Genomic DNA, 14,137 nt, shown 5'->3' on the forward strand with positions numbered 1-14,137 from the left:
GGACTTGGTCAGTATCTCTTTGTCTTCTCATATTAATTTTTCACTTAGAAGTATTAGTGCTTCAGCTGAAGACAAAAACCCGCTTTCTGTTTTATTTTGCTCATCATCTTGTGTCGAGCCTTTTCTGTAAAAGCTAAATTAGTGATATGCTAGATAATGGTTACAGGAGTGACCTTACTGCAGAAAGCAGTGAAGGATCTCTACCTGCCCCTGGGGGCCTTCCTCCAGCCCCCGACCAAGCGCGTGACTTTACAATCCTGTCTTCCTCCCTTCCATCACTGTGTGCAGGGTCCACAGGTAGAGAATGAAATTAATTGATTATGTAACAAGGTGCTATCAAATAAACAAAATAGAAAAGATAAAGGCAGCTCTGTTTTCTGCAGTTTTTAATTATCTGAATAGGTCAATGTTTTCGGGCAGGAATGTAATCTTTTCTTTCTTAACTGACAATGCCCTTTTATAGTTAGCAAATTGTGTGTATTCCAGGTATAAGAGGAGGGTGAATTGGAGTCAAATGCTCATGTTTGGGCAGTGTACTGTAAATCTGTTATCTAACCTTATAGATTTGTACAAAAAAGAACTCTCAAACTTCATTCAGTTCTAATGTTTCATGTTTGACATACCTAAATAGGCCTAGTGCTGTTTTCTGGGCATATTTTAGAAATAAGAACACTAAGATCTTGTACTAAAAGTAGCTAAATTGGCATAGATACACTTATTCTAATTAGTATATTGTAGATATGTATATATTGAGCTACCTGCAGCATCATTTAAAGGATATAACATAACTACAATTAGTGCTGTGTAAGTTAATCTAGGCTTTTAAGTTACAAAAGCATTGCTGTTTTGTTATTTTATTGATCAACTTTCATGCCTTTGAAAATACAAATTCCAGAATGACATCATGCCCAGTAGGAGTAATTAAAGCTATCTGATGAGGGAATTTAGAAGTTGAAAGGGATGATTGTAATTGATCCTGATTCAATCCTATTACAGCTTTTTATAGTTTAAGCTCTAGAGAAAGCAAACTCCCTGTCAAGGCTTTATTTTACAGATTCCTCTGTGTGTGCTATGCTTGCTGGTCTCTACTTTCCCTTTTAATTTTTTTTTCCTGTAGTAAATAATGAGCTGCCGCCTGAAATCCGGCTTGCCAGTGGTCAGCTAATGGGTGATGACCTGTCCCTCCTTACTGCAGGAGAGCTGTCACCTTATATCAGTGACCCAGCGCTGAAGCTATTCCAGTGTGCTGTTTGCAACAAATTCACCTCTGACAGCCTGGAGGCCCTAAGTGTGCATGTGAGCAGCGAGCGCTCGCTCCCCGAAGAGGAGTGGAGGGCTGTAATTGGAGACATCTACCAGTGCAAGCTCTGTAACTACAACACGCAGCTCAAAGCAAACTTCCAGCTCCACTGCAAGACTGACAAACATATGCAGAAATATCAACTGGTGGCTCACATTAAAGAAGGGGGCAAAACTAATGAGTGGAGGCTGAAGTGTATTGCCATTGGCAACCCGGTTCACCTAAAATGTAATGCCTGTGACTACTACACCAACAGCGTGGATAAATTGCGCTTACATACTACCAATCACAGGCATGAAGCAGCCCTGAAACTGTACAAGGTAAGCCAGTGACAGCAATTTAAGTTGACACCAAATAGACTAGGAATTAACTGTTTCAGTGCTAATTGAACAAGACTGTGATTAATCATGAGATTAAATGTTTATGGAAGGTGTATAATTGAAAAAAAATACTCAGGCTAATCAAGAAGGTGTGCTCCCAGTGAATTGTGTAGATTCACCTGAGGGCCCACTCAGCTTTCACTTTATGGACACAGGGGACATAAGTTTTTTAAAAGAAGTTCTTTCATCATACATAACTAGAGGGGTTTTGCATGTCTTATAATCTTTTCAAACTTTGTCCATAACATTTTTGATCAGAGGCTTGACAGAGATTATGGAAAATGATGAATTTTCCATACCGTGCATAGGAAAAGAGATCACTTCCTGGCTTATATGTCTGTTTGCAACCATAGTCTGTGACAGCTAAGTTATTTTACATCAGTATTTTCAGTAAGGACATGTAATATACCACATTATTACCAACAATATTCAAAAGTAAACATTGCCATCCTTTTGTCTGCCCTTCTTTTGCAAGCCAGTAATGATTTTTCACAAACATGAAAGGGTGTGGTGTAGATAAATATGTTAGTAGAATGGCAACTATATTTTTATCTTTACTGGAAAAAACTATGTGGATATAATGAATATGTGGGAGTGATGAATACCGTTTATTACACAACTTGTCATGACTTTTTCCAAACCCTAATTATGGGGTAACTTATTTTCTGCAGTGTGTTTACTGGATTGGCTTGATTGTCTTGGTTCATGTACAAAATATAACACATTCATTTCCAAGATAACTTTGTAACTTATTAAAAACTTCTTTTGTCTAGGGGATAAAAAAATTCAGGAAATATTGCAAACCATTAGTCACTGTAACAAGCTCTAAATATGATTAGAAAATCCATTTTGCAAGTGTTATCTATTGATTTATACTAGAAATCTGTGATAACTAAGCTATAAGGAGTCATCTGCTGATTACAGCAGCTATGCTGGTTTTCTAATCATGTTGAAAACATGTACACATGGAGCAAATACAGAAAAGCCTCAGCAGATCTGTAGTTTAAGCAAGAAACAACATTTTGCTGGTGTTCAGAAATGTTCAAATGGATGTTCTGAGTTAACACAGAGTGCACAGGCAGTAACTTGAATTTTCATTTTATAACCTGATAGTTTTAACCTTGGAGTATCTGCTATGGACAAAAATGGCAGTAACACAAGATTAGGTCTATTATATTCTCCCACAGTGCTGGTTGCTCTGCTTTTCCTTAACTCCAAGGGGTTGTTTTTTTGTGTTTGTATGTTTGCTTTTTTAAAGACCCAAATTTTTGTTTTGAAAAGTCCCAAAAGAGCTAAGAGTATAGTGACATAATTTGCCTACCTCAGCAGCAAAACTGTCTTCGGAGGTTCCTGCTCCCTGTCTTTCATGAAATGATTCCTTGCTCCCTCCAGTTATGCTGACTGTAGAGCCATGCTGTAAGGCAGGTTTTTGAAATGACCTGGATTAAACATAGCTGGTCCCCATCTGTTTTTTGGAGTGTTAACCTGGATTATTTCCATGATCTGTTTTATAAAGCTAGCCTTCAGAGAGATGCTGCTGAAAAAAACGTCACAGATAAGAGTGATAGAATGGGAGATGGGAAGGCAGAAGACTTTTCTCAGATGGCTTCACTGCTAAAGCTTCAAAGACTTTGGAAAATAAGATGCCATTTGCTTGTTTCAAAATAAAACCATAGGCATAGATATAGAGTTGCAAGATACAAACCAGCTACTCAGAAAAGCATTGTCTCATCACTTCACACAACCCTATCCCTAGAAAAATCTTGGTCAAATATGTTTGGTTTTGCAGCATGTTCCACAAAATATTTGATTTGGAGTATAAGGGAGTGAGTCTCAACTCTTAGCCCTCATCAGTTATAATGTTCTGCTGCTGAAGATATTTATTCTTATTTTTCCAGATTCTGGTTTGTTAGATTCAGTTGTGCCTGTGTAGTTCAGCTATCATATGACCATCAGATGACCAACACCAACCTTGTAAGTTCCAGCTCTGAGTCAGTTAAGGTGAAAAGCATCTCAGAGGAGGAGGAATGCATAAGGTCTTAAATAGAATCACAGAATCATTTAGCTTGGAAGAGACCTCCAAGATCACCCACTCAAACCTATGACCTAACACTAACAAGTCCTCCACTAAACCATATCACTAAGCTCTACATTTAAATGTCTTTTAAATACCTCCAGGGAGGGTAACTCAACCACTTCCCCGGGCAGCCCATTCCAATGCCTTTCAGTAAAGAGTAAAGAACAACCCTTTCAGTAATACCTCCTAATCTTCATGTCCTACAGAAGGGCAATACAAAACATAAATCTCATAATCATAAGGTTGCTAGTCTCCTAATACATGTATTTTTAAGATCTGTCCCTAGGATTACTAGTGAGAAACTTAGCTTGTTTGGAAGTTCATGTCTCTCATGACTTCCCAGAGAGGCTTGGAAATTTGAACACTGGTAGGCTTAAAAACTCTCAGAAATCAGACACCACACACACATGCACACACTATTTTCATATAATCTCAATTTAAGGCTAATTTTCATGGAACAATTTATTTAAAATTTGAATTGGTGTATTAGTTTTGTTGTTGTTGTTGTTGTTGTTTTCCTTTTAAGATTTGGGATTGACAGTACTACAGTGTATCACAAAATATCTGTATCTGTATCAGGAATGTAATGTCTCTGTATGTCACCCAGACAACTTTAGTTTTAATTGTGGGTGTACATTCAGTCCATAAGGTGGAAATAAATAAGATTTTGAAAGTCTGTAAAGTTATCTGCTGGCAGACTAGATAGTTTTTTCAGGTCTTGGTGAAGCAGTTGACACCAAGAGAGCTGTAAACTTTTTTTTCTTGATACATCAGTTATACTTTTTAGAGCACCTAAGGAAAAAACAAAACAAAACAAACAAAAAAAAACATTAACTTGTATGAATAATAGATATATGCCTTGGGAGTGATATCAAATATTCAGGAATTGTGTTTATATTCAAGCAGCTCCTCTAACTCTTTTAAAATTAAGGTGCTGTGAATGTGGTTTGGCAATACAAACTTTAATCCTAAAACCATCTGAAAGCTCAGAAAAAGAATCTGTGACTTTGTTTCCTTGCTTTGTCAGGCACCTTAGAGTTTTATCTTTAGTCATTTATGTTTATTTAAATGTTATTGGTTTGTGAATTTTCCTTTTGTAAGTGTTGCCATAACAGCTAGATTTCTTTTCCTCTACTTAACTATTAATAAAATAAAAGGATGTCTTTTCACAACCATAGCTTTTAAAGCTATCATGAACATCAGAGCTTCTCTTCTGAAGCTGTATAATTTTAGTCAGTATCAAAATGTCACTTTTAAAGTTAGATTCTAAATGTTGTAAAGTAAAACTTTCAGCTGTTTTCTAAATCAAAAAAAAAAAAAAAGAAAACAAGGAAAGAAAGAAAAAAGAAAGAAAGAAAGAAAGAAAGAAAGAAAGAAAGAAGGAAAGAAAAAGAAAGAAAAAGACCTGATTGCTCCATGCAGAAGTTGCAGTTAGTTTTTTGACTGCTAGGAACCAGAACAAAGACGACCTTACCCTGAGTGAACTCTGCTTGGGCTAGATGAAGTTCCCAAAGACTTGTGTTTGGAATTGTGGAGCTTGATATTAAACCAAATTAAACCACCGAAGAGTGGTGAATCCTTCACAGTATCACGAAGCATCCGGTAACTCCACAAGTAAACAGAGAAAGACGCTATAGCAACAGAGTGCATTTCCATTCTGCAGGAGGAAATGTTGGACTTCTGCAGATCTGGGAACCTGAGGTAGCAAAGTGATCTTTCTGGATATAAACTACATAGAGCTGTAACTGCTCTTAAGGAAGCCATTTTGTGGCTTAGTCAAATAGCTTTTGATTCAGGGAACTGCATATGTCATGTCCGGTGCTCATAAAATAGTTTCCAAATACTTTTAATAAATAAATAGTAAAAGGAGTTTAAATCTAACAGGGCAGCCTTTTTGCAAGTAAACTGTAGGGGCTGTAAAGAAGTTTTAGTTAGCCAAGTAACTGAATGACAGGATCAGTTTATAATCATAATAAAAAAAAATGAAGTCAGTGTATTAAAATATTCAATTAGCCAATAATAGCTTTAATATACATTAATTTTATATTGGGTATATACTTCAGTTTACATTATATATGCAGCTATTTAGGAGCTCAGGGCAAGTGACAAGCAACAGTTAGCAGACAAATACTCAGCTGTGTGAAAACTCCATTGGTTTTTCCTTTATTGACAAAATATCGATCCATATCACTATTAATGCTATGATTGTCAGTTCAATTTGGATAGATCACTTTACCTCTCATCTTGTCAAACGGCAAAGATATTACCCAAAAGGAGTGACCCGATTTCAGTTTAAGAAGGTTAAAGGTTAAAGGTTAGCTCAAAAGCATCATCTGCCTAGCTGCTTAACTTTAAACTGATCAATTTAATGAAAATCTGTTTTGCAGATGGTGTTTTAATGTCTTTGGCAGGATTTAGGCAGCTTTAACATTAGACGTATGCTAGTAAAAATTATTTCTTTATTTGACCAGAACAACACCTTTTCTTTTATGTTTTAAGGTAAAAGGCATGTGGGATATGGTATTTTGGCAAAGGACCCAGAAGCAGAAAGTGTTGATGATCTTTCCATATGGGCTCAAAAACAGAATACCTTTATGTCTATTGCTAACGATGACTGAAGAAACAAACAAAGCTGTATTCATTTTTTACCATAATGTTTTACTTTGAAACCATAAAAAAGAATTTCAGTCCAAACTGTCCTTGAAAAAGGCTTGTCTTCTTTGCCTAGAGTGGAATGCAACAGCATTCACATTTTTAACCTGGCAGAGCAAGCTGATCGTCTCTTTTAGACCTTGTATTTGAAGATCAGCAGTATTCTTTTTATTGTTCACAAACTGAGTAGTAATTGTGTTACTTGACTGTAGATACCATAAATAATACGGCAAATTAGTCTATCCAAATGGTAAGTTTTATCTGATGGAGGTTATCCAAATAAACAAAACATTAGATCCTCAGGAGTGTAAAGCAGAGCTTTGTGTTTATGTCTTCTGAGAATCTGGCCCTCACAATTTTTTCCAAGATAATTAAGTTTCAGCACAAGCATGTCTTTCTATTTTCAGATCTATGCAATTCAATAGGAATTTCTTGGGCTGCTAATGCAATACTATTATATGTTAGCTTTGTAATTAGCTAGGACTCTATCCCTTTGCTGAAATGCATTGTAATATTACACACACAAGCATAGCTTGCATGTAGCAGTCATAAAAGTGATGCCCTTTGTTTCATATTGACCTTCCAACTTATTTAAAAAAGAGTTTACAATGAGCCTTTGTTTTGCCCACAAATGATCATAAACAGCTTTCTAAAGAGCCCAATAAAATGAGATAATCACAAATGTATAACATCACATATTGAAAGGGTAGAAGAACAAACGGGGCTTTTACTATATTTTATAGGATGGATTTATAGCCTGTCCTTGGGTCACGTAGGGCCAAGAATTTTCATGGTCAGCTGGTTGGTCTTGCTAGCTAGCATCCTCTGCAGGAAATGCAAATACCGTGCAGCACCTGCTCTTCAGCTGGGGTTGTACAGCGCTTTTTAAAAGCAAGGTGTCCACTTCTCTTCTGGTTCAAAGTCAAAAGCTTAATTAGACTAGCTTTTTTTCTGCATGTGTCATCAGTGAGGCAGTCTGTCTGGATTCCACAATGCTGTTTGCATATTTGGATTTTAAATAAACGAGGGCTATTGAATGCTTTGCTCATCTTTATCAGGTGCAGGAGGCACAAGTGGGATTTAGTCCATAGGTAACTTTTAGTATAACAGTTCCCCAAGGAACTCTGCTTGGGTTTTCCTCATTATCCTTGTCCTGGATGAAAGCATCGTTGTTAGGAATTAAGAACTGAACTGAGGGTGTGAAGTATATGCATGTGGAGGTGAATGGACTAACAGCCCTAATCACTTTGTTTGCTTTACTCTGTTTGACATGATTTTGATACTTGATCAGTCCAGAATTAACACAAAGTCGCATTCTTTTCATTTCAGTTGTCCTGCACCAACTTCATAATTTAAAATCAAATATCCTAGGTATGTTTCAGTCCAATTATTGAACTGTCCTTGTCCTGGTATGATGGTAAAAGAGGTCAGGAGATTGTGCAGCATTGATTTGCATAAAAATCATTGTACAAAGGAAATTGGAATATGTCTGCACATCTGAGGAGGCAAAACATGTTTTGCTTAATCTTATTCTTGCTGTTTGTTTTGGTGAAGAAAGCTGTTTTCAGTGATAAACAAAAGTTATTCAAATTTGTTGCTAAACATAAACCCATAAACCTCACGATAGAGGATATTTCATTTTTTATAGTACTTTAAGATTTATGATCATTTAAGGTTTTAAATGTTTTATGAAATTTAATTTCCACTGCATGTTTTAGTTACTGTAGTTCAGATTATGCTGTTGTGCTTGCACGTATAAAAACAAATGAAGGTTGAAAGAACACATTGTACAGTCAACTCATGAACATGCTAACTGTACATACTTATACACAATAGACAAGTACAATTATTTTCAAAAAATGTAGGGGGATAGTTGAATAATAATTTCAAATTTATTCGTTTCTATTTTAAATTTAAAATATAATAGTTGAGAAGTAATTCTCACATTATATTTCATGTATATTCTATTTGATATTCAGGTGTTGTCTGATTCTCCTGCCTAGATGGTCCTATCTACATTGCAAAAAATGACAAGCATTGGATTCGGTTTATGGTACACTGCTAAAGCAAAAAATACTCTCAAATTCTTTAGAGAATTCCCATTGAAATGTTGTCCAGGATCTCACTCTTGAGTGTTATTGTGGATGATGATGTATAAAGCTACTCTTTAAAAAGGAGGCTATACCAGACTATTTGGACATGACTTCCAGTGCAGAGCCTGCCCAGGGGAGCATGACTTTGTAGTTCCCCTGGCAGAGCAGGAAGAGTGAGTAAGGAGGAGAGCAAAAGCAGCATAAAGAGGATCAGCCTCATTTATTCAGTATGCTCAACACACAAAATGGCTGTATAACAGCTGGTTTTTGTGCCTGGATTTCTTTCATTCTGATATTAAGAGAAATATGTAATTATTTCTAACTGAGATTCAAGGTAGAGATGCAATGTATAGTGAATGTAAGAGTATTAGGTCAATGTGTGCGTTATGTGTGTACATGCATGAATTGATTGCAGCTATGAATTTAGCAGCCACTCCCACCCAGCCTTGCAACATAGATTTACTTGTTACCCTTAGGAGATTTTATCTGATAGTGCAGAACACACTACAGGTGTCTTCTCTAAAATTTGTAAACACAGTTTAGCAGACTCTTCCAGGTGGGATTTTTCTGTACCATTTATTCCACATAATTAAGAAAAAGCATTGAAAAAAAGACAGGCATGACAGAAAAGTTGTATTTTGACATGCATATGTGTACTTCAGCTTTACTATTGTATTTGATAAGTGTCTGGGCAGAAGCATTCCATGGGTCTATGCATTTGTCAGTCCATCCAGAAAAAATGCCAGATTTGGGAATTTTAGGAGGCTGGTCTATTGTCAAGGTTGGTGAGAATAAATCTTAAAGACCTCATATGTTCAGAACTGAGCTTTGAGTGGTGTAATACACAGCTCTTGAGACTGCATTGTCTCTATATGTGTCTTTCTCTCTAGATAAACAAATTAATTTTCTGCATTTATTTTTTTCCTTTGGGGTACCACTGTCTAGCAACAGTCTGGTCAATTTTTTTTAAGGGAAGATAGTGAAGAGGCTGGTGTGAAATGCTGAGCAATACCAATTCTGTTGGGTCTAGAAAGAACTGGGCAAAATGCAAGAGATGTATTTTATTGGATAAAATTTCATGTGTGTATTTGTGGGCAAAATACAATAAAGTACAACAGGAAATAGGTAGTAATTGCATTAAATGTGGGTAGGATTTTAATGCTAAAAAAAATACCGGAGGTAGCTTGTAATATTTTTTGCTCCTGGTGGTCTGTCTTTTAGGCTGGTGTACTTAACACAGGCAGATAGTGCAGAATGACAGTGGTACATCCTCATACTTATATATAAAGAAGATGAAGCTATGGTGAGAACTGCAAGACCTTCCCTTTGTGGACAGCTGTGAAGGAGGATGTCATGGAAATGACCCCCTTGGTCTGCAGACGAAGGTGCCAGCCTTGCAATTCTGCAGCAGACAGATACACAGAGTATTGTGTACCATAGCCTCAGGGGAAAATGTATGTGCTACTCTCCCTGTGGGAGGGAAGACATTAAGATAATCTTTAGCTTTTAAAGACAGGGGGCACTGAAGGAAACAAAAATTGAGCAAAGGTTGTCCTTGAATGATGAAGTGTGCAGAGTCCCCTGCCTGGGGCATCCTCCTACAGTAGCAGTGACAAAAACAGAAAACCTGTTTTTATCACATAGGAAGACTGTGAGCAATGCTCCTTGCTTATATGCATGATTGGGAAACTATATATATTTCTAAAGGGAGACATAAATGGTAAAAAATATTAAATAAATAAATAAATAAAAACTGGATTTTTGACCGCATTATTTGTCTGATAAAAAATGTACTTTTTTTTCTGTTTAAAACTGTTATCCTTGAGTGTTAATCAAACCATAACGTTAACAAGATTCATATGTCAAAAATACACAATATATAACTACCATTTTATGGCCGGATTATGTGCAGATGACCTGGGATATAGGAATAGTATTCAGGAGTTTGCCCAAAAACCAGATTTTATTTGTGATCACTGTTTTCCCTTGTAATTAGTCCCAAAGAATAAAAGCATATGGTGCTTCCTTGCACTGGTTCTGGAAAAATAAATAAATAAATAAATAGGGCTGCCTCTACCCATAGAAGCAGCACAGAATCTGCTGTTCAGGGATACTTCAGGGATATTTTGTGCACAAACTCTTTTACAGAAAAAAAAAATCGTTATTCAGAGAAACTTCAAGACCAATCCTGTTATGATGACACTGTTTAAACCATACAGTGGACACATTTCTGACCAGAACTTCAGCAAACACTTCCAGTGATCTATACCATCTTGTTCTAAAACTACTTAACACTAATGGAATATTTCTTCTGATACCCTAAACTTATGATTGGGCCTATGGCCATCTTTGGCGGGGGGAATGGGAGAGTTCACAGAATCACAGATCAGTTGTCTCCAAACTGATTTATTAAAAAATAAAGATGTTTTTCAGTGGAAATCCTGAAAAGTTGCAACAGGCTCAAGTATCATACCAGGTATGAGTGATACTATCAAGCATTCCTTATGCTAAATTTAAAACTATGGGTCCTAATGGAAAAGAAAAAAAAAAAAAAAAAAAAAAAAAAGGAAGGGCACTTCTTATTCTAATAACAGTATCCCTATTTTCTGTGTAATCTAGACAAAAACTTGCATTCTGGGAAATAGATTAAGGTAAAAATAGTAAAGTTTTCTAATTAAAGAGACAATTTGTGAAGGACCAGAATTTTGGTACTTTTACAGCTAGAACAATGAAACAAAGTCTGAGGATTTCGGTATTCTTGCTTTCTGTGTCTGCTAGTGATGAGAGCATAAAAAAGGCTTGCTTTACTTCTGAAATGAGGCAGCTTTTAGTATCTAGATGTTACTATTTTGGAAATGCCCTTTGGCATTTGCAGTATGTACGCAGCTAATGAATGAGTGGAAATTAGGAAGACTGAAGCTGGTGGAAAAAAACAAGCAGCCAAACTGCAAGGGTTTCTGAAAACCTTATGCCCTTATTTGTCCAGAAACTTCTGTGACTCGAAATCTTTGACCCAGGGGGAAGTCAGCATACTGCTGGTATATATCAGAATGGGATCTTGTGAAGTCAGTCTCAGATGACTGAATCATAGTCTACAAAATATTAAGAATATTTTTACCAAGTTTGTGACCTAGAGTCACTGGGCCAATTCAAAGGCACTACTGTATTGGTCTCCAGGACCTACCATGCTGCAGATGCATCTCAGAAAGAAGGTTTTACCTAAATTGTTGATATGCTTTGTCAGTTTTTTGTTTTCTAAGATAGTCTCATATGTCATGGTGAATTGGATCTGCTGTGAATATGCTCTGTCTCCTTGTTCCTATGTTAACTGGTATGGCTTGCAATGTGTCAGGCTTCGTAAGTATCTTCATGATACTTGAATTTATGTCTCATATAGAACTCAAAGGATGAAAATTTTCAGAAACGATCATTAGGACACCTGGTGGGTATTTTTGAGAAAGAGTAAATCCTTTCTCAGTTAGATGCTTTGTAGTCTGGTTATTTGAAAAACAAAAATAGGTTTGTGGGTTGAGCTATGACCAACATATAACACAGAGAACCTGAATCCAGAAGTTTTTTCTGGGATGCTTATTTTCCTTCATGAGTTCTCCAATGGACAGCTCAAATTCTGTGACCTCAGCTACCTCAAAAGTACCAAAGGGATGATAAGGTTTGCCTAAGACATTTTGGGGTATACAAATGACAATAGCTATGCTGATGTTGAAGAGTTATATGTATGAGACATTTTTTCATGAAAAGGAAGAGAATTGAGCTGGTAATCAATAAAGAAGAGCTCTGAAATCTCATGTTAGAGAATTCAAGCCCGTTTCCCAATTCCCTCAGCTTCTGATCTCTGCAAGTATAAAGGTTCCATGCCTTTTGCGTTCACAACAACAAGGAAACAAATGTCTCTCCTTTACTTTTAGTAGTTGTGTATCCTAATAGCTTTAGAAGGTGAGCTTAATACTATCTCGACTGGGAAACAGTGCATGGCCTTGGGGAAAAAGAAAATGTGTCTCTAACCAAGCAGAGGCAAGAGAGAGGTTGGCCCCCAGTATGTTGGCAGCTTAATGGACCTTATAGAAACATAACTAAGCATACCACTTAATTTCTTCATATTTGTGGAGAAATATCTGTCTTCTTCTCTCCCTATATTTATCTGTATATCTGTCTGATACAGTATCTGTTACTGGAAGGAATGAGTTAGAGATGAAATCTGAAGTTGTTCATGCTCGTGAGAACTTTATAGAGCCAGACATTATCCAAGGCTAGTAGAAGTCACAGTTGTTGGAGACTGGGTTTCTTGCACAGAGGGTGCAGTGAGGGGAGGCAAAAAGGCAGGTGTGTGCACTTATAAAAGTGTACACTTCCCCAGAGCATAAACAGAATTTAAAATTATGTGTGTCCATACATACCACAGGCTGCTACTGTCACCTGATAAAATACTATACAAATGTCTATATATGTTAGTGTCTGCTGTAGTAAAGGTTGGATTTCCATTTCTGTTCTATTTTCTATCTCCTAATTACTCGTAATTTTCTTATAAACACTTCTAGGGCTGAAATTATCAGGATTTGTGCTAGCTTTAATGAATATTTCTTTCTTCTTTGGAGGTGTTTCTGAGTCACCTCATCGTGAGTTATCTTACCCACCTGTCCTAATGAAAAATACTCCATTGCAAATAAAGTTAGTCAAGTACATCTCTTGCAATGGCTGTCCATAACATAAGAGAATGTTATTTTAGAAGAAACAACACGTTAATTGGCCAAGCATGTAATCATTGTGCTATCACAGTAAATTATACCATTAGTTCAACTTATCTAATCTCTTTACTCCAGACCAGCTAACAACAATTGCTTCCCAGACCAGAGTAAAAAAAATCTTTAGTGAGCAAATATGGAATAATATTGCTCATAAAGTATAATTATGTGTTTTTTTGTTTTGTTTTGTTTTGTTTTTTTCTCAGATGTCCTCTTTAGTTGAAGAACAATGAATTAACATTGTACAAATTCAAATATATATGTATATATTTGCTTTCCAAAAAAATGGTCTTTGGATAGTCTTATATGTACACAAATATCAATTCAGTTCATAAACTTAACTCTTGGCTTCCCACATGCAATGGGAAGGAGTTCCACAGGTTATTTTAACCTGCATATAAATATAATTGCTTAAAAATTTCTTGTCATTCATTTGTCATAAGTTTTGTTTGTTTATTCATCTGGTAGCAGAACAAGAAATATAATGCATTCTTACTTGTTTTATGGTCTTTCTATATAATCTTTATTTATTCATAAGTAATCTTTATTTTATGATCTATCATGTCTTTCTTCTGCTTAAACTATTTGTGCACCATACAATTTCATTCTATTCATTGCTGTTTTTAGTGGAAGTTTTTCCACATTTCTGCTAATTCCAATGCTGGTCTCTGAACTCCTTCTACCCCTGCTAATTTTTTTATAGAGCTATTCAGATATTTCAGAACTGAACACACTGTTCTCACTGTAGCTGTATGATTTTATTGTATCATGCCTGGTGCATCCAAAAATATATCTGCTTTAAACAAATACTATTGCATTCTGTTGTAACAGCAGCATGTATCAGTACAGGCTGGGGTATGACCTGCTGGAGAGGA

At 36.2% G+C, this 14,137-nt stretch overlaps 1 protein-coding gene across 3 annotated transcripts in view; it reads left to right on the forward strand.

Moving 5' to 3' along the window:
• The window catches only part of ZFHX4 (zinc finger homeobox 4), a 107,840-nt gene that overhangs the window by 26,507 nt on the left and 67,196 nt on the right, over window positions 1-14,137 (forward strand). For 2 of the 3 annotated variants that reach the window (XM_040546091.1, XM_040546090.1), the window contains exons 2-3: window positions 1-7; window positions 1,118-1,620. The exon at window positions 1-7 is cut by the window's left edge and continues 2,617 nt beyond it. In XM_040546091.1, the coding sequence (XP_040402025.1) occupies window positions 1-7; window positions 1,118-1,620 (510 nt within the window). The remainder of the gene's footprint in view (window positions 8-1,117; window positions 1,621-14,137) is intronic. The other variant, XM_040546092.1, reaches the window with a different exon arrangement.

The sequence above is a fragment of the Cygnus olor genome, chromosome 2, assembly GCF_009769625.2.
Source record: "Cygnus olor isolate bCygOlo1 chromosome 2, bCygOlo1.pri.v2, whole genome shotgun sequence".
Lineage (NCBI taxonomy): Eukaryota > Metazoa > Chordata > Aves > Anseriformes > Anatidae > Cygnus > Cygnus olor.